The sequence below is a fragment of the Salmo salar genome, unplaced genomic scaffold (genome assembly GCF_905237065.1).
Source record: "Salmo salar unplaced genomic scaffold, Ssal_v3.1, whole genome shotgun sequence".
Lineage (NCBI taxonomy): Eukaryota > Metazoa > Chordata > Actinopteri > Salmoniformes > Salmonidae > Salmo > Salmo salar.
This window is the reverse complement of record NW_025547472.1, coordinates 14,891-35,885: the sequence shown is the minus strand read 5'-3', so window position 1 is coordinate 35,885 and position 20,995 is coordinate 14,891. Positions and strand designations below refer to the sequence as shown.

The window sequence follows — 20,995 nt, the reverse complement described above, 5'->3', positions numbered from 1 at the left end:
GTCCATGTTAAGACTCTCCTAACCTCCACTGTACCAGTCTGTCCATGTTAAGACTCTCCTAACCTCCACTGTACCAGTCAGTCCATGTTAAGCCTCTCCTAACCTCCACTGTACTAGTCTGTCCATGTTAAGACTCTCCTAACCTCCACTGTACCAGTCTGTCCATGTTAAGACTAACCTCCACTGTACCAGTCAGTCCATGTTAAGACTCTCCTAACCTCCACTGTACCAGTCTGTCCATGTTAAGCCTCTCCTAACCTCCACTGTCCCAGTCTGTCCATGTTAAGCCTCTCCTAACCTCCACTGTACCAGTCTGTCCATGTTAAGACTCTCCTAACCTCCACTGTACCAGTCTGTCCATGTTAAGACTCTCCTAACCTCCACTGTACCAGTCTGTCCATGTTAAGACTGTCCTAACCTCCACTGTACCAGTCAGTCCATGTTAAGACTCTCCTAACCTCCACTGTACCAGTCAGTCCATGTTAAGATGCATCCCAAATAGCAGCCTATTCCCTATGGTCTGAGACTAGTTCTGGGAACAGGGTGCTAGTCGGGGTGCATCCCGTGTGTTGTGGATTAACTCACTCCATGCCCTGTGCCGTCTGCCGGGCGATGTCTATGAGCTTGATCATCTCAAACTTGGTCTCTATGATGTGTAGGTGGTGGTAGAGGGAGGAGCCCTCACACCACTGGGTCACGATGGCCAGCTGAGGCTTGGTGGTGTAACCCATGAACAACAGGATGTTGACGTGACGCGTCTTCCTGTTAGGGAACAGGGGAGGACATCAAAACCACTGAGAAGGAGCTTTCAGCTCTCCATCCGGCATGTTATTTCATGGCAAAAACAGAAGCCCCGTTTACACACGACAAAAACAGAAGCCCCGTTTACACATGACAAAAACAGAAGCCCCGCTTACATGACAAAAACAGAAGCCCCGTTTACACATGGCAAAAACGGAAGCCCCGTTTACACATGGCAAAAACAGAAGCCCGTTTACACATGGCAAAAACAGAAGCCCCGTTTACGCATGACAAAAACAGAAGCCCCGTTTACACGACAAAAACGGAAGCCCGTTTACACGACAAAAACGGAAGCCCCGTTTACACATGACAAAAACGGAAGCCCCGTTTACATGACAAAAACGGAAGCCCGTTTACACATGACAAAAACAGAAGCCCCCGTTTACACATGACAAAAACAGAAGCCCCGTTTACGCTGACAAAAACAGAAGCCCGTTTACGCATGACAAAAACAGAAGCCCCGTTTACACATGGCAAAAACAGAAGCCCCGTTACACATGGCAAAAACAGAAGCCCCGTTACACATGGCAAAAACAGAAGCCCCGTTTACACTGACAAAACAGAAGCCCCGTTTACACATGACAAAAACAGAAGCCCCGTTTACACATGACAAAAACAGAAGCCCCGTTTACACATGACAAAAACAGAAGCCCCGTTTACATGACAAAAACAGAAGCCCCGTTTACATGACAAAAACAGAAGCCCCGTTTACACATGACAAAAACAGAAGCCCCGTTTACACATGACAAAAACAGAAGCCCCGTTTACACATGACAAAAACAGAAGCCCCGTTTACACATGGCAAAAACAGAAGCCCCGTTTACACATGACAAAACGGAAGCCCCGTTTACACATGGCAAAAACAGAAGCCCCGTTTACACATGACAAAACAGAAGCCCCGTTATTTCATGACAAAACAGAAGCCCCGTTTACACTATACTTGTCGGTTAGACTGTATATCCCAACACACCTAAGACCTGGAAGGTAGCAGTTAATTACCTCAACATCTGCAGTAAAACTAGTATTCTACATGACTTAACCGTTAATGCGTCTTACCGGAGGACTCCCACTTCGTTCTTAAAGGCCTGTAGCTGCTGTGGGGTGGGAGCTGTAACGTTCAGCATCTTTACCGCCACGTCGCCGTGCCACTTGCCCTTGAAAACGGTTCCAAAGGATCCAGATCCTATCCTCTGACCCAGGGTGATCTGACCTTCTGGGATCTCCCAGTCGTCACTAGAGTCCCGTCTGCCCAGGGTTTTCTACGGAGGGGGACACACACACACAGAGACGGTTTACTTCCTGCTTTACAACAGAGCCGGTGCAGTCTTAAAGTGGCGGCGCACGGTTGAAGGGCTCTGTGCATTTCACCACACTAATGTGGTTTTTTTACTAGGTCTTTCTCCATCTGAATAGCTGGGCATTTATAGCCATCTTGCCAACTCCTAGTGTCATTGTTTGGCATCTCCATCTTATTGTAAACTTATTGATCCTGCTTTGTGATACACCAATCAGCTCTAAGAAGGTCTGTGTTACTTATACACCAATCAGCTCTAAGAAGGTCTGTGTTACTTATACACCAATCAGCTCTAAGAAGGTCTGTGTTATACACCAATCAGCTCTAAGAAGGTCTGTGTTACTTATACACCAATCAGCTCTAAGAAGGTCTGTGTTACTTATACACCAATCAGCTCTAAGAAGGTCTGTGTTACTTATACACCAATCAGCTCTAAGAAGGTCTGTGTTACTTATACACCAATCAGCTCTAAGAAGGTCTGTGTTTTGTAGCGGTCGCGTCTCACCATCTTATTGCGGTCGTCAGACGAGGACGATGACTTCCCTCTCTGTGGACACGGAGACTTCTGAGGAGCCTTCACATTGGTCAATGAGCCAGGCAGCGAGGCCGGAGGCGTGGCCGACAGCCCTGCAGTCGACCCTAATTGGAAGTAGGAGAGGGAGGGAGGGGTTAGGGAGGGAGGGAGGGAGGGGGGGTAGGGTGGAGGAGGAAAACAAAACAAAAGATGAGGATGAGAAGAAACGGAGGGCCAACAGAAGGCAGTAGGAGGAGGAAGAGGAGGAAGACAGGGATTGAGTGACAAGAGAAGGGATATGTCCAGTCCCAAAATGACCCCTAGACCCTAAGCCCTAGGATCGACCCCTAGACCCTATGAGGTCGATAATAGGGTCAACCATAGGGTCTAGGGGTCAACCATAGGGCAGGGTTCCCCAATGGGCGATTTTATTTGGCCCCCAAAATGTTCAGATCAAAAATATTTTGTATAAATTGTATTAATAATTTTTCATTAAATTAGACAAAAAGAGAGTGTAAAATCATCAGAAAATGAGTTCAGTGATTTTAAATTTAGGAAATCTGTCCAACTATTCCAACACATAAATAGAGACTGACGTGATCGTATCCCAATGTAATCAAGGTTTGAAATGATTCTGTTTTTCCTGAAATATTATATCTCTCTGTTTGGGATACTTGCGGTTAATTTGCAGCGATACAAATGATTTATAACTATGTTCCAGAAACCATTTACCATCCTCTCAAGGATGGTAAACAAATTGGACCCACTGCTGAATGTAATTGGGGATCCTTGGCGTAGGGTCTAGGGGTCAGTTTGGGATTGGGCCATAGAGTGGGTTTCAGAGAACAGGAGGGTTGAGGGGAGTCAGTGTTGTGTCCTGGGGGTGTTGGAGGTAGGGGGGGTGTCACAGTGGGAGGTGGTACTGATGTTAACAGAACTGATGACTTCTACTCTTGTGGCTAGAGCACAGCACTCTTCTCCTAACCCGTCAAATTCTCCCCAACGGGCCACGTCAAATTCTGCCCAACGTGCCACGTCAAATTCTCCCCAGCGTGCCACGTCAAATTCTGCCCAGCGTGCCACGTCAAATTCTGCCCAGCGTGCCACGTCAAATTCTGCCCAGCGTGCCACGTCAAATTCTGCCCAGCGTGCCACGTCAAATTCTGCCCAACGTGCCACGTCAAATTCTGCCCAGCGTGCCACGTCAAATTCTTCATCTAGCCACAACCGTAGAAGCCATTAGTTCAGAGGAAACCATCAGTGTCACCAGTGTGTGAAGGAGAGGGTGTTGCTGGGATAGGGTGGTGTGGTGCCTGGTGCAGTAGGGAACTCTGGGTAATGTAGTACTTTAACTGCATCCTCTACTTTATAACCAATACGTCTCAATGTGGCTTCCAACATTACATTAAAAAGACAAAAACCTACTCACACTGGAAGGTAGGGACTACACTACACCGTCAACTACAGTCAGCCAATACACTACACCGTCAACTACAGTCAGCCAGTCAATACATTACACCGTCAACTACAGTCAGTCAGTCAATACATTACACCGTCAACTACAGTCAGCCAATGAATACATTACACCGTCAACTACAGTCAGCCAATGAATACATTACACCGTCAACTAGTCAGCCAATGAATACACTACACCGTCAACTACAGTCAGCCAATGACTACACTACACCGTCAACTACAGTCAGCCAATGACTACACTACACCGTCAACTACAGTCAGCCAGTCAATACACTACACCGTCAACTACAGTCAGCCAGTCAATACATTACACCGTCAACTACAGTCAGTCAGTCAATACATTACACCGTCAACTACAGTCAGCCAATGAATACATTACACCGTCAACTAGTCAGCCAATGAATACATTACACCGTCAACTAGTCAGCCAATGAATACATTACACCGTCAACTACAGTTAGCCAATGACTACACTACACCGTCAACTACAGTCAGCCAATGACTACACTACACCGTCAACTACAGTCAGCCAATGACTACACTACACCGTCAACTACAGTCAGCCAATGACTACACTACACCGTCAACTACAGTCAGCCAATGACTACACTACCCCGTCAACTACAGTCAGCCAATGACTACACTACCCCGTCAACTACAGTCAGCCAATGACTACACTACCCCGTCAACTACAGTCAGCCAATACATTCCACTACACCGTCAACTACAGTCAGCCAATACATTCCACTACACCGTCAACTACAGTCAGCCAATACATTCCACCGTCAACTACAGTCAGCCAATACATTCCACCGTCAACTACAGTCAGCCAATACATTCCACCGTCAACTACAGTCAGCCAATACATTCCACCGTCAACTACAGTCAGCCAATACATTCCACCGTCAACTACAGTCAGCCAATGGATACCACCGTCAACTACAATCAGCCAATAAATTACACCGTCAACTACAGTCAGCCAATACATTACACCGTCAACTACAGTCAGCCAATACATTACACCGTCAACTACAGTCAGCCAATACACTACACCGTCAACTACAGTCAGCCAATACACTACACCGTCAACTACAGTCAGCCAATACATTCCACCGTCAACTACAGTCAGCCAATACATTCCACCGTCAACTACAGTCAGCCAATACATTCCACCGTCAACTACAGTCAGCCAATACATTCCACCGTCAACTACAGTCAGCCAATACACTACACCGTCAACTACAGTCAGCCAATACACTACACCGTCAACTACAGTCAGCCAATACATTCCACCGTCAACTACAGTCAGCCAATACATTCCACCGTCAACTACAGTCAGCCAATACATTCCACCGTCAACTACAGTCAGCCAATACATTCCACCGTCAACTACAGTCAGCCAATACATTCCACCGTCAACTACAGTCAGCCAATACATTCCACCGTCAACTACAGTCAGCCAATACATTCCACCGTCAACTACAGTCAGCCAATACATTCCACCGTCAACTACAGTCAGCCAATACATTCCACCGTCAACTACAGTCAGCCAACACATTCCACCGTCAACTACAGTCAGCCAACACATTCCACCGTCAACTACAGTCAGCCAACACATTCCACCGTCAACTACAGTCAGCCAACACATTCCACCGTCAACTACAGTCAGCCAATACATTCCACCGTCAACTACAGTCAGCCAATACATTCAACCGTCAACTACAGTCAGCCAATACATTCCACCGTCAACTACAGTCAGCCAATACATTCCACCGTCAACTACAGTCAGCCAATACATTCCACCGTCAACTACAGTCAGCCAATACATTCCACCGTCAACTACAGTCAGCCAATACATTACAGCGTCAACTAGTCAGCCAATACATTACACCGTCAACTACAGTCAGCCAATACATTCCACCGTCAACTACAGTCAGCCAATACATTCCACCGTCAACTACAGTCAGCCAATACATTACACCGCCAACTACAGTCAGCCAATACATTACACCGTCAAGTGGTATGTCAGTTCTGAGGAGGTTTATAAAATGTTCTATACATCTATACTGTACTCTCCTATTCCGTGATCAGAGCCCGGATCCAAAGCATCTCAGACTAGGATCTGGTTTCCCTTCTAGATCATAATGAATGAGACTATATGGACAGATCCTAGATGCACAGTCCTACTCAGAGATGCCTTGTGGACACAGGCCCTGAACACAAAAACCCTCCCATATGAGAGTTTTGGAAGCAGAGGGGGACGGGGGGGGGGGGACGGAAGGACGACGACGGGTAGTGACAGTGTGAGGGATCATGGTCGTGAGAGAAAACGTAAGGAAAGAGGGTGAAGAGTGAAACACAGATGGACAGTGGGAGGGCCAAAACACAGGTGGTGGGTGAGGACACACACACACACACACACATACCACAATACACACACGCCACAATATACACACACCACAATACACACACACACACACACACACCACAATACACACACAGAGGCACAGACACAGAAGCCTAGCTACCTCGGTACACAGGCTCGGACTCAAAATCAAAGACTATGTCATTGGGGTAGGAGTATAGGAGGGGGCTTGAGGTCCGTGTTCGGTGCTTCCTCAAGCAGCGGGCGGGTGGGTGGGTCTGCAAGGGGGGGCTGCAAGGGGGGAAGAGAGAGACACAGCAGGATCACTGGCCCTGAAGACCAGCTACTGGGCCCACCTGACCCTACTTCTCTATGGTACCTACTGTAGGCCTGATCCAAAATGGACGCCTAGTCACTGTACTGTGCTCTACTTTTGGCCAGAGCCCAATGAGTGCCAATGAGGAGAATGCATGAATCTGGCTCCATGGACCAGTAGAAAGTTGGAGAGTTTTTCCCACACATTATCACTGGCCAAAAGTAGTGCACTAGATAGGGAACCATTTGAGACTGGCCCCATAGTAGGTAGTCTACACTCTTTCAGAGGGAGCATGGACGGGCAGTGGAAATCAGAGAATGTTAGGGGAATAAAAAAAGGGTAGATGGCTCTCTTAAAGGGGAAGTCTCCTTAAAAAGGGACAGAGCCATTGTTTTACAGTCTAAGGACAAATATTCTGAATATGCATCAACAAGACTTGTAGAAATAGAATTCTGACTGGACAAAATGAGCTTCAAGGGCCTTGTAAAACAAGAGAGAAAGAGAACACAGATGCAGGATGTGGGGGACGGGGCGACGGGACGGGGACTTGTTGATTGAATTACTGATGATGATGATAACTTCCTTACCTCCTTCTGACCTCTGTAAACCTTGGTCTCGAATCAAGTCCTGAAAGAGAGAGAGAGGAAATAACAGAGAATCACAATACTGTGAAGACAGCTGGGCATCTAGATTCCAGACAAACGCTACAGGCTGGGTTATATCTTGGTAACTGGTATAACAGTGGAACTGACAGCGTTTTAACTGCTTTGCAGATATGAAAACAGACAAATCATATTAGTAAAAAAAATATATCAAAAATTCCCAGTTTATGCTTACAAAACCAACTTTATAAAGAGGTTTTAAAAACAGGTTACATTTGACTCAAAATGTTATGACGTACACTAAAGGCATTGATGGCAGAACAGATGGATGTAGTTCAATGCACGATTTATATAATAAACCAATACATGTCTTGGTGGTCCAGAAAATATTGCTATCATGTTGTAAATCACAGCGGACATGGTACCATTCAGAATGCACTGTCTCAGTTTCAATGGCTCAATATTTTGGACAAAAAAAAAATAAAGGACGAATGCAACTAAGGCTGGGAATGACAATATAATCAAACTAGCAAGGCCTAATGATCACAAGTCAGCAATAACGTGGCTAATAGGCTAGCGTATCTATTTATGTAGCAAGCTAAAAACACGGAGCCTAACATTAGCTAGCGAGCTAGCTGCTAGGAGGATGTCATGTCATTGGAGAAGTGGGTGACTTTTCCTCCATCTTGTTTTTTCCGGTGGCTACACACAGTTAGAGATGCAGGTGTCATTGGGTAAAAGCTAGCAAGAACTAGAACGGCTTTAACCTGTTGGGTCTAGGGGGCAGCATTTGCACGTCTGGATAAAAAAAATGTACCCGATTTAATCTGGTTACTAATCCTACCCAGTAACTAGAATATGCATATACTTATTATATATGGATAGAAAACACTCTAAAGTTTCCAAAACTGTTTGAATGGTGTCTGTGAGTATAACAGAACTCATTTGGCAGGCAAAACCCTGAGACATTTTCTGACAGGAAGTGGATACCTGATGTGTTGTATTGACTTTAAACCTATCCCATTGAAAAACACAGGGGTTTAGGAATATTTTGGCACTTCCTATTGCTTCCACTAGATGTCACCAGCCTTTACAAAGTGTTTTGAGTCTTCTGGAGGGAGATCTGACCGAACAAGAGCCATGGAACGGTGATGTCCCATTAGACACCTGGCGCTACTTCATGTTGGGTACCCTCGTTCCAATACGTTATAAAAGGCTATGCATTCGTCCACCTTGAATATTATTCATGTTCTGGTTAAAAAAGGCCCTAATGATTTATGCTATACAACGTTTGACATGTTTGAACGAACGGAAATATATTTTTTTCCCCTCGTTCATGACGAGAAGTCCGGCTGGCTTACATCATGTGCTAACGAGACGGAGATTTTTGGACATAAATGATGAGCTTTTTTGAACAAAACTACATTCGTTATGGACCTGTGATACCTGGAAGTGACATCTGATGAAGAGAATCAAAGGTAATGGATTATTTACATAGTATTTTCGATTTTAGATCTCCCCAACATGACGTCTAGTCTGTATCGCAACGCGTATTTTTCTGGGCACAGTGCTCAGATTATTGCAAAGTGTGATTTCCCAGTAAGGTTATTTTTAAATCTGGCAAGTTGATTGCGTTCAAAAGATGTAAATCTATAATTCTTTAAATGACAATATAATATTTTACCAATGTTTTCTAATTTTAATTATTTAATTTGTGACGCTGACTTGACTGCCGGTTATTGGAGGGAAACGATTTCCTCAACATCAATGCCATAGTAAAACGCTGTTTTTGTATATAAATATGAACTTGATAGAACTAAAAATGCATGCATTGTCTAACATAATGTCCTAGGAGTGTCATCTGATGGAGATTGTAAAAGGTTAGTGTATCATTTTAGCTGGTTTTATGGTTTTGGTGACCCTGTCTTTGACTTGACAAAACATTACACACAACTCTTGTAAATGTACTGTCCTAACATACTCTAAATTTATGCTTTCGCCGTAAAACCTTTTTGAAATCGTAAAACGTGGTTAGATTAAGGAGATGTTTATCTTTCAAATGGTGTAACATAGTTGTATTTTTGAAAAATTTGAATTTTGACATTTATTTGGATTCAAATTTGCCGCTCTTGAAATGCACCTGCTGTTGATGGAGTGCACCACGGGTGGCACGCTAGCGTCCCACCTAGCCCCAAGAGGTTAAACAGTTAGCATATCTCTCGCATTCGTAAATTCAGAGCGAAGAATAACTGATGAACTTAACGCGCAACACCTGCTGAATATGACCGGGGTCAGTAAACGTAGGCAAAGTAATAGTTAGTCAAGAGCGCTCTAGATAGCATGTAAACGGCTCTGCTAGAGCGCTCTAGATAGCATGTAAACGGCTCTGCTAGAGCGCTCTAGATAACAGGTAAACGGCTCAGCTAGAGCGCTCTAGATAACAGGTAAACGGCTCAGCTAGAGCATTCTAGATAGCGTGTAAACGGCTCTGCTAGAGCGCTCTAGATAGCGTGTAAACACATGTAAACATGTAAACACCTCTGCTAGGCGGAGTCAGGTTGTCAGAGTAAGGTGTTACTAATTTATGTCTGGAAGTAGCTAGCTAGCTAACAAGGTAGCCAACATTTGACAGTTGGCTTGTGTGCTTGGCTGGGACAAGCATGCATTGTTGGCAGGCAAACTGCAGAAATACGAGGAGGCTACAATTCCTCCATCGATTACCAGTGCAATTTTGACAGACAAAATTAGGTGAAAAAGTTTTAGAGGGTTTATTTAATGTTACTTTGGTAGATCATCTTTCTCTGGCTAGCATTAGCTGTTGATGATGTGTATAACTGAAGGAGAGAGACACTGCCTTGTCATGGTTGTTTGATCAACAGGACTGTAATGTTCCCAAATGTAAGAAATATTTGCAGAAATCCATTCAGGTGTATTTTGTGGCTTTTGGTGAATGTGTTCTATTAATCTAAAGTCGCTCTGTTGCTACTTCCTGTTAACACACAGTCCAGTTCATAGTGAATGATGACAGGTCCTACTTCCTGTTAACACACAGTCCAGTTCATAGTGAATGATGGCAGGTCCTACTGCCTGTAAACACACAGTCCAGTTCATAGTGAATGATGACAGGTCCTACTGCCTGTAAACACACAGTCCAGTTCAAAGTGAATGATGACAGGTCCTACTTCCTGTAAACACACAGTCCAGTTCATAGTGAATGATGACAGGTCCTACTTCCTGTAAACACTCAGTCCAGTTCATAGTGAATGATGACAGGTCCTACTGCCTGTAAACACAGTCCAGTTCAAAGTGAATGATGGCAGGTCTTACTTCCTGTAAACACACAGTCCAGTTCATAGTGAATGATGACAGGTCTTACTTCCTGTAAACACACAGTCCAGTTCATAGTGAATGATGGCAGGTCCTACTTCCTGTAAACACACAGTCCAGTTCAACGTGAATGATGACAGGCCTCTGTGCAAATGGCTTGTTTGTATACTGTAGCTACTGTAGCTCTGATTGGCTATGGTGCACCAGTCTGCGTAAACTCTGGTCCTGGACGAGACAGATGGGATTTTAAATCAGGTTTTATTTCCTGCAGTGTCAATGAACTGTATGAACCATACAGTTAAATGTCCAAAAGCACGGCTGCTTTCCCACTCTATATTGCTATAGAATTTTCACAAATGCCCAAACATTCTATGAATTTATAAAAACATGAAAACGACCGTATCTAAGTGCTCGCTTTAAAAAAAAAAAAAGGCTAATATTCTTCCTGGGGCGTATATAAAAAGATTAAGACTTCACGTTGCTAAAAACACTGTCAGTTCCTCTTTAAGTATCTCTTTAAGGGGCTCCCGAGTGGCGCAGCGCTCTAAAGGCATTACATCTCAGTTTCTAGAGGCGGCACTACAGACACCCTGGTTCGATTCCAGGCTGTATCACAACCGTCCGTGATTGGGAGTCCCATAGGGGCGGCGCACAATCGGCCCAGCGTCGTCCAGGTTCGGGCCGGTGGTAGGCCGTCATTGTAAATAACAATTTGTTCTCAACTGACTTGCCTGGTTAAAATAAAAGGTTAAATATATACAAGTATGATTACTATGGTGGTATTTGGCCAAGAATTACAGTACACGACTTAACCCAGATGAGCACCCCCTTTAACTAGTGCTGGCACATACACATTGTACATTAGCAGTACTACTTGTCTCCAGCAGGGGGAAGTGTCTGAGCTCTCAGACACACAGACAACAGGAGACGTTGGACTCACGTCTATGTTGACGGGTTCGATGGTGTTGATGTGGACGTTGGGAGCGGAGGACGAGCGGTCTCTCTGTCCAAACTGGTTCCTGTGGTCCTCTTCTCCGGGCCTGAAATTCTGGGGGATAGGGATGGACTTGGACGGGGACACGCTGGTGTGGCACAGGGACCTGGGGGTCAGAGAGACAGAGAGAGAGAGGTCAGAGAGGATGGGTGTTGAAACTCTGGAGGGGGTGGAGATGGACGTGGACAGGGACCTGGGGGTCAGAGAGACAGAGAGGTCAGTGGTCAGGGAGAATGGGGGTTGAAACTCTGGGGAGATGGATGTGGACAGGGACCTGGGGGTCAGAGAGACAGAGAGGTCAGTGGTCAGGGAGAATGGGGGTTGAAACTCTGGGGAGATGGACGTGGACAGGGACCTGGGGGTCAGAGAGCGGTTAAGAGGGGAGGAACAGGGTGGGTCATCTCACTGGGGACATATGGCACAGCATTAGCAGAGATTCCAGTCTACATTGAATCTAGCGAGGAGACACAAGACGATCAAGTCTGTCTGTTTCAGGTAGTCTTAAAAATGGCTTCCTCTCCTCGTCTCCTTTCCTTCAACTGTGCCGAGGTGAGAATGGGATCAGGACAGCTGTGAGACTCACCCGGTGGAGTCGGACGGAGGCAGTGAAGGGTAGACCTCGGACACGGGGGTGGTGCCCTCTGATGACACCTCCTCCTGGGTGATGGGGTGGTGCTCAAAGAACTTCGACACCAGCAACAAACTGCAGCAGAGAGACAACATACAGGTTAGACCTGGTAGAGAGCCCCAACATACAGGTTAGAACTGGTAGAGAGCCCCAACATACAGGTTAGACCTGGTAGAGCCCCAACATACAGGTTAGAACTGGTAGAGCCCCCCAACCTACAGGTTAGAACTGGTAGAGAGCCCCAACCTACAGGTTAGACCTGGTAGAGAGCCCCAACATACAGGTTAGACCTGGTAGAGAGCCCCAACCTACAGGTTAGACCTGGTAGAGCCCCAACATACAGGTTAGACCTGGTAGAGAGCCCCAACATACAGGTTAGAACTGGTAGAGAGCCCCAACATACAGGTTAGACCTGGTAGAGCCCCAACATACAGGTTAGAACTGGTAGAGAGCCCCAACATACAGGTTAGACCTGGTAGAGCCCCCCAACATACAGGTTAGAACTGGTAGAGCCCCAACATACAGGTTAGAACTGGTAGAGCCCCAACATACAGGTTAGAACTGGTAGAGCCCCAACATACAGGTTAGAACTGGTAGAGAGCCCCAACATACAGGTTAGAACTGGTAGAGAGCCCCAACATACAGGTTAGAACTGGTAGAGAGCCCCAACATACAGGTTAGAACTGGTAGAGAGCCCCAACATACAGGTTAGACCTGGTAGAGCCCCAACATACAGGTTAGAACTGGTAGAGAGCCCCAACATACAGGTTAGACCTGGTAGAGAGCCCCAACATACAGGTTAGAACTGGTAGAGAGCCCCAACATACAGGTTAGAACTGGTAGAGCCCCCCAACATACAGGTTAGACCTGGTAGAGAGCCCCAACATACAGGTTAGACCTGGTAGAGAGCCCCAACATACAGGTTAGACCTGGTAGAGCCCCAACATACAGGTTAGAACTGGTAGAGAGCCCCAACATACAGGTTAGACCTGGTAGAGCCCCAACATACAGGTTAGAACTGGTAGAGAGCCCCAACATACAGGTTAGACCTGGTAGAGAGCCCCAACATACAGGTTAGACCTGGTAGAGCCCCAACATACAGGTTAGAACTGGTAGAGAGCCCCAACATACAGGTTAGAACTGGTAGAGAGCCCCAACATACAGGTTAGAACTGGTAGAGAGCCCCAACATACAGGTTAGACCTGGTAGAGCCCCCCAACATACAGGTTAGACCTGGTAGAGCCCCAACATACAGGTTAGACCTGGTAGAGCCCCAACATACAGGTTAGACCTGGTAGAGCCCCAACATACAGGTTAGAACTGGTAGAGCCCCAACATACAGGTTAGAACTGGTAGAGCCCCAACATACAGGTTAGACCTGGTAGAGAGCCCCAACATACAGGTTAGACCTGGTAGAGAGCCCCAACATACAGGTTAGACCTGGTAGAGAGCCCCAACATACAGGTTAGAACTGGTAGAGCCCCAACATACAGGTTAGAACTGGTAGAGAGCCCCAACATACAGGTTAGAACTGGTAGAGAGCCCCAACATACAGGTTAGAACTGGTAGAGAGCCCCAACATACAGGTTAGAACTGGTAGAGCCCCCAACATACAGGTTAGACCTGGTAGAGCCCCAACATACAGGTTAGACCTGGTAGAGCCCCAACATACAGGTTAGACCTGGTAGAGCCCCAACATACAGGTTAGACCTGGTAGAGCCCCAACATACAGGTTAGACCTGGTAGAGCCCCAACATACAGGTTAGAACTGGTAGAGCCCCAACATACAGGTTAGAACTGGTAGAGAGCCCCAACATACAGGTTAGACCTGGTAGAGCCCCAACATACAGGTTAGACCTGGTAGAGCCCCAACATACAGGTTAGAACTGGTAGAGCCCCAACATACAGGTTAGAACTGGTAGAGAGCCCCAACATACAGGTTAGAACTGGTAGAGCCCCCCAACATACAGGTTAGACCTGGTAGAGCCCCAACATACAGGTTAGAACTGGTAGAGAGCCCCAACATACAGGTTAGAACTGGTAGAGCCCCAACATACAGGTTAGAACTGGTAGAGCCCCCCAACATACAGGTTAGAACTGGTAGAGCCCCAACATACAGGTTAGAACTGGTAGAGCCCCCCAACATACAGGTTAGAACTGGTAGAGAGCCCCAACATACAGGTTAGACCTGGTAGAGCCCCAACATACAGGTTAGAACTGGTAGAGCCCCAACATACAGGTTAGAACTGGTAGAGCCCCAACATACAGGTTAGAACTGGTAGAGCCCCAACATACAGGTTAGAACTGGTAGAGAGCCCCAACATACAGGTTAGAACTGGTAGAGAGCCCCAACATACAGGTTAGAACTGGTAGAGCCCCAACATACAAGTTAGACCTGGTAGAGAGCCCCCCAACATACAGGTTAGAACTGGTAGAGCCCCAACATACAGGTTAGACCTGGTAGAGCCCCAACATACAGGTTAGAACTGGTAGAGCCCCAACATACAGGTTAGAACTGGTAGAGAGCCCCAACATACAGGTTAGAACTGGTAGAGAGCCCCAACATACAGGTTAGAACTGGTAGAGAGCCCCAACATACAGGTTAGAACTGGTAGAGAGCCCCAACATACAGGTTAGACCTGGTAGAGCCCCCCAACATACAGGTTAGACCTGGTAGAGCCCCAACATACAGGTTAGAACTGGTAGAGCCCCAACATACAGGTTAGAACTGGTAGAGAGCCCCAACCTACAGGTTAGACCTGGTAGAGCCCCAACATACAGGTTAGAACTGGGACACTAGCAATACTAGAAGGGGCAGATCAGGCCAAACGTCTGTCTCGGGGACAGGTCAAGTTAACTTCAGTCTCAAACAAGGAAAAAAACGACAGAATTACATGACACATCAAGTTAAAACTGCCCATCCCGTCCACCTTTCCTCAATGAGTTGAATTGATTAATTTGATCGATAACTCACTCTAGCTGGTCGTAGTTGACACACATGAGCGGCACCTCTGTGCTGCAACGTTGGTGAAACTTATAGCCACACGTCTGACATCGGAACCCCTGGAACAGAAGCTTCCGGCAAAAATCGCAGAATGCCAACGTAAAAAGGTCTTCCTCACCTGGGGAACAGACAGAAACAGAGACAGAAAATAGAGTAGGAAACGTCAGGGAGCAGGGGTTGGTTGTACCTTCTGTCCCATCCACGGAGATATACAAAAGTGAGTCGTCTTTCTATGTGCCATCTCCATTTTGAAGTAGTCCATGTTCTTCTTCTATTGTGTTTGAAACAAAAAGTGTAAAGCTAACATTGATTATTTACCGCCACCTGCTGGACTCCTGAACCAACTCTTGTCATAAAATGTAATTGTGGCCACTAGATGGCAGTGCTATAGCTTCGAAAAGACATTTACAAAACCAAAAAGACCATCCAATTTGAAGAAGACAATGCTCCGATCATATGGGAATCCAACCCATTGGATTCACAACCCAGTTGACTAATAAAAACAAAATGGTGGAATCCCTCAAAAGGCGATGTCCCAGGCTAAAACAAGATCTTTTCCATCTAGGAGCCCTCTTTCTACCTCTGTGTTTCTGTTCTTGTCTAACGTACAGTATATGCACGTGCCATTGTGAATGCAGGTGTTCCAATCATTGAGGACATTGGAGGTACATAGTTGCTCTTTCCTTCAGTGAATGAACTTGCTCTGATTTAACAAATAGTTTATTTGCCCGGGTCTACATGCATGGCCAGAAACAAACACGAGGGTCAACTCAACAATGGACTGAACCTTGCACTGTTTTGGACAGTTCATCCTCCTAGTTAAGTCTTTCTAGTGGCGTTTCCCAGTAACATCCCATCCCCAGCTGGTTCCTGAAGTCTAGTTCCATAGTTCTACACTGAACAAAAATATAAAAACGCAACATTTAAAAAAAAAAGTGTTGGTCCCATGTTTCATGAGCTGAAATAAATAATCCCAGAAATGTTTCATACGCACAAAAAGCGTATTTCTTTCAACATGTTGTGTAAAAATCTGTTTACGTCCCCTGTTAGTGAGCATTTCTCCTTTGCCAATATAATCCATCCATCTGACAGGTGTGGCATATCAGGAAGCTGATAAAACAGCATGATCATTACACAGGAGCACCTTGTGCTCCGGACAATAAAAGGCCACTTAAATAAATGTGCAGTTTTGTCACAACAACACAATGTCACAGATGTCTCAAGTTTTGAAGGAATGTGCAATTGGCATGCAAACTGCAGGATTGTCCAACAGAGCAGTTGTCAGAGAATGTAATGTTCATTTCTCTACCATAAGCCTGAGGGGTATTTGTGTTTGTAATAAAGCCCTTTTGTCGGAAAAAAACTCATTCTGATTGGCTGGGCTTGACTCCCAAGTGGGTGGGCCTGGCTGCCAAGTGGGTGGGCCCATGCCCTCCCAGGCCCACCCATGGCTGCACCCCTGCCCAGTCATATGAAATTCTAGTTCCAGTCGTACTCACAAAGTTGTGTGTGGTAAGAGGAACGTTCTCCAGCACTTCCACGTGTAGCTCCTCCCCTGTCAGCCAGGAGATGTCCGTGTCCCAGCCAAGAGGCTTCATCTCTCTGAGACAGGTGACAGGAAGCAGAGTTCACCGGGTCGTGGTTGAGTTTAGTACACACGTGGGTTGTTGTTGATGTTGTTGTTGTAAAAGAGAATGTGTTCTCAATGATTTACCTTGTTCAACAAAGTACAATAAAATAAACTGAATTGTGCGAGTGTGTACCTGTCAATTGCCCTCTCACCGTGTGTACCTGCACATTGCCCTCTCACCGTGTGTACCTGCACATTGCCCTCTCACCGTGTGTACCTGCACATTGCCCTCTCACCGTGTGTACCTGCACATTGCCCTCTCACCGTGTGTACCTGCACATTGCCCTCTCACCGTGTGTACCTGCACATTGCCCTCTCACCGTGTGTACCTATACATTGCCCTCTCACCGTGTGTACCTATACATTGCCCCTCTCACCGTGTGTACCTGCACATTGCCCTCTCACCGTGTGTACCTATACATTGCCCTCTCACCGTGTGTACCTGCACATTGCCCTCTCACCGTGTGTTCCTGCACATTGCCCTCTCACCGTGTGTACCTGCACATTGCCCTCTCACCGTGTGTACCTATACATTGCCCTCTCACCGTGTGTACCTATACATTGCCCTCTCACCGTGTGTACCTGCACATTGCCCTCTCACCGTGTGTACCTATACATTGCCCTCTCACCGTGTGTACCTGCACATTGCCCTCTCACCGTGTGTTCCTGCACATTGCCCTCTCACCGTGTGTACCTGCACATTGCCCTCTCACCGTGTGTACCTGCACATTGCCCTCTCACCGTGTGTACCTGCACATTGCCCTCTCACCGTGTGTACCTGCACATTGCCCTCTCACCGTGTGTACCTGCACATTGCCCTCTCACCGTGTGTACCTGCACATTGCCCTCTCACCGTGTGTACCTGCACATTGCCCTCTCACCGTGTGTACCTGCACATTGCCCTCTCACCGTGTGTACCTGCACATTGCCCTCTCACCGTGTGTACCTGCACATAGCCCTCTCACCGTGTGTACCTGCACATTGCCCTCTCACCGTGTGTACCTGCACATTGCCCTCTCACCGTGTGTACCTGCACATTGCCCTCTCACTGTGTGTACCTGTACATTGCCCTCTCACCGTGTGTACTGTGCTGAAATGATTATAAAGTTGGGCAGGAGCATCAATTGACAGAATGTGGAGATTTTATCTTTTTGGCCAAGGTATACGTGTGTGTGTGTGTGTGTGTGTGTGTGTGTGTGTGTGTGTGTGTGTGTGTGTGTGTGTGTGTGTCTTACCCATCCTGTATCCTGTAGACAGCACAGCACTCAGGGATTAGTCCCCTCATCATTAAAGCCTTCTTCAGAGAGTCTCTGACTGTCATGCCACAGCGGGCTGGGACCTGGGACAGACACAGAGGAACCATACAGTTAGTTTCAGGGACGGAACAGCAGGTATGGACCATATACAGCTGAAGTCAGAAGTTTACATACACCTGAGCCAAATACATTTTAACTCCTGTTTTTCCACAATTCCTGATATTTAATCCTAGTAACAATTCCCTGTCTTAGGTCAGTTAGGATCACCACTTTATTTTAAGAATGTGAAATGCCAGAATAATAGTAGAGAGAATGATTTATTTCAGCTTTTATTTTTTTTCATCACATTCCCAGTGGGTCAGAAGTTTACATACACTCAATTAGTATTTGGTAGCATTGCCTTTAAATTGTTTAACTTGGGTCAAACGTTTCAGGTAGCCTTCCACAAGCTTCCCACAATAAGTTGGGTGAATTTTGGCCCATTCCTCCTGACAGAGCTGGTGTAACTGAGTCAGGTTTGTAGGCCTCCTTGCTCGCATACGCTTTTTCAGTTCTGCCCACAAATTTTCTATAGGATTGAGGTCAGGGCTTTGTGATGGCCACTCCAATACCTTGACTTTGTTGTCCTTAAGCCATTTTGCCACAACTTTGGAAGTATGCTTGGGGTCATTGTCCATTTGGAAGACCCATTTGCGACCAAGCTTTAACTTCCTGACTGATGTCTTGAGATGTTGCTTCAATATATCCACATAATTTTCCATCCTCATGATGCCATCTATTTCGTGAAGTGCATCAGACCCTCCTGCAGCAAAGCACCCCCACAACATGATGCTGCCACCCCCGTGCTTCACAGTTGGGATGGTGTTCTTCAGGCTTGCAAGCCTCCCTCTTTTTCCTCCAAACATAACGATGGTCATTATGGCCAAACAGGTCTATTTTTGTTTCATCTGACCAGAGGACATTTCTCCAAAAAGTACAATCTTTGTCCCCATGTGCAGTTGCAAACCGTAGTCTGGCTTTTTTTGAATGGCGGTTTTGGAGCAGTGGTTTCTTCCTTGCTGAGCGGCCTTTCAGGTTATGTCGATATAGGACTCGTTTTTACTGTGGATTGTCGTGGAAAATTGCAAGATTATGTTATAATGCTTGTATTGTATTATAATGGGTGTTTTATTCGACCGAATAGAGTATTCTGTTCACTATTGTGTGTGTGTGTTCTACTGAGGATGGGGCCTCTGGGAGATAATACTGACAGAGGAGATTTACGATGTCTTTTGGGTGATAAAACCTAAAGAGCATTCCAGATAACATGAGTTAATGTTTCTGTTCTATACCGTACCAGGGAGAGATGGTTCCAGTTTGGAGTAGGAGGACCAGATACTGGTCTATACAATGAAAACTGTTGACACAGTAATAACTGTCTGCTATGTATTATAGATACCTTTCATACAAATCTTAACCTTGTGACCCATTCTATGTATCTGTGGTTCGTCATGTACGTTGAGAGGGGTGTATCTTGGCTATAAAAGATCTTTGTACTTTTGTGTAATCACTTTTCAATGGTTCATTAGAAATGGTGCACCATTGAAAGTCAAGTGCTTTTGCAAAAGCTCTTAATTATTAAAGATGTAGTTTAAGTATAACTCTGACTGGTGTGTGAAGTTTGTCTCTCTCCTCATTTGGTAATACAGCAATTAACCACCACAGGATATAGATACTTTTGTACCCGTTTCCTCCAGCATCTTCACAAGGTCCTTTGCTGTTGTTCTGGGATTGATTTGCACTTTTCGCACCAAAGTACGTTCATCTCTAGGAGACAGAACGCGTCACCTTCCTGAGCGGTATGACGGCTGCGTGGTCCCATGGTGTTTATACTTGCGTACTATTGTTTGTACAGATGAACGTGGTACCTTCAGGCGTTTGGAAATTGCTCCCAAGGATGAACCAGACTTGTGGAGGTCCACCATTTCTTGGGGGTCTTGGCTGATTTATTTTGGATTTTCTCATGATGTCAAGCAAAGAGGTACTGAGTTTGAAAGTAGGCCTTGAAATTCATCCACAGGTACACCTCCAATTGACTCAAATTATGTCAATTAGCCTATCAGAAGCTTCTAAAGCCATGACATCATTTTCTGGAATTTTCCAAGCTGTTTAAAGGCACAGTCAACTTAGTGTATGTAAACTTCTGACCCACTGGAATTGTGATACAGTGAATTATAAGTGAAATAATCTGTCTGTAAACAATTGTTGGAAAGATGACTTGTGTCATGCACAAAGTAGATGTCCTAACCGACTTGCCAAAACTATAGTTTGTTAACAAGAAATTTGTGGAGTGTTTGAAAAACGAGTTTTAATGACTCCAACCTTGGTGTATGTAAACTTCCGACTTCAACTGTACATAGGCTATACGCATGGTCCAATATGTTCAAATCATTTTACCAACATCCCGCAAGGGCCGAAACTGGTTAAATCAGAATTTCCACGTTATTTCAACCCCCAAAAATATAATGTGGTGATGTTGACTCAACATGGAAAACTGATTGGATTTGTAACATTTAATCAAAGAAATTTCTTTTTTTTTTCTCCACCTAACTTTTAAATTAAAATGACTTTTTTTTGTGTTATTATTTCACGTTGAATTCACGTCAGTTGACAACTCAACCAAAAGTAAATCCAAACTAGACGTCGAAACTGCCGTGCGATGTGATTCGGCTCATTTCTGAAGGTGGAAAGTAGATTTGAAATGGTGTAGAGATGTTTAAACCGTCCAGACAGGCTAGAACACTTTACA

At 45.6% G+C, this 20,995-nt stretch overlaps 1 protein-coding gene across 1 annotated transcript; it reads right to left on the bottom strand.

The window, feature by feature from the left end:
• Positions 1 to 10: 10 nt before the first annotated feature.
• Positions 11 to 18,215, bottom strand: LOC106595257 (serine/threonine-protein kinase B-raf; the record flags this gene model as incomplete). Its single annotated transcript, XM_045711286.1, has 9 exons — positions 11 to 762; positions 1,858 to 2,060; positions 2,601 to 2,734; positions 7,354 to 7,393; positions 11,636 to 11,795; positions 12,273 to 12,392; positions 15,292 to 15,439; positions 16,821 to 16,923; positions 18,187 to 18,215. Coding segments are annotated over 9 exons (1,118 nt in total), but the record flags the coding sequence as incomplete, so codon positions are not given.
• Positions 18,216 to 20,995: the final 2,780 nt, after the last annotated feature.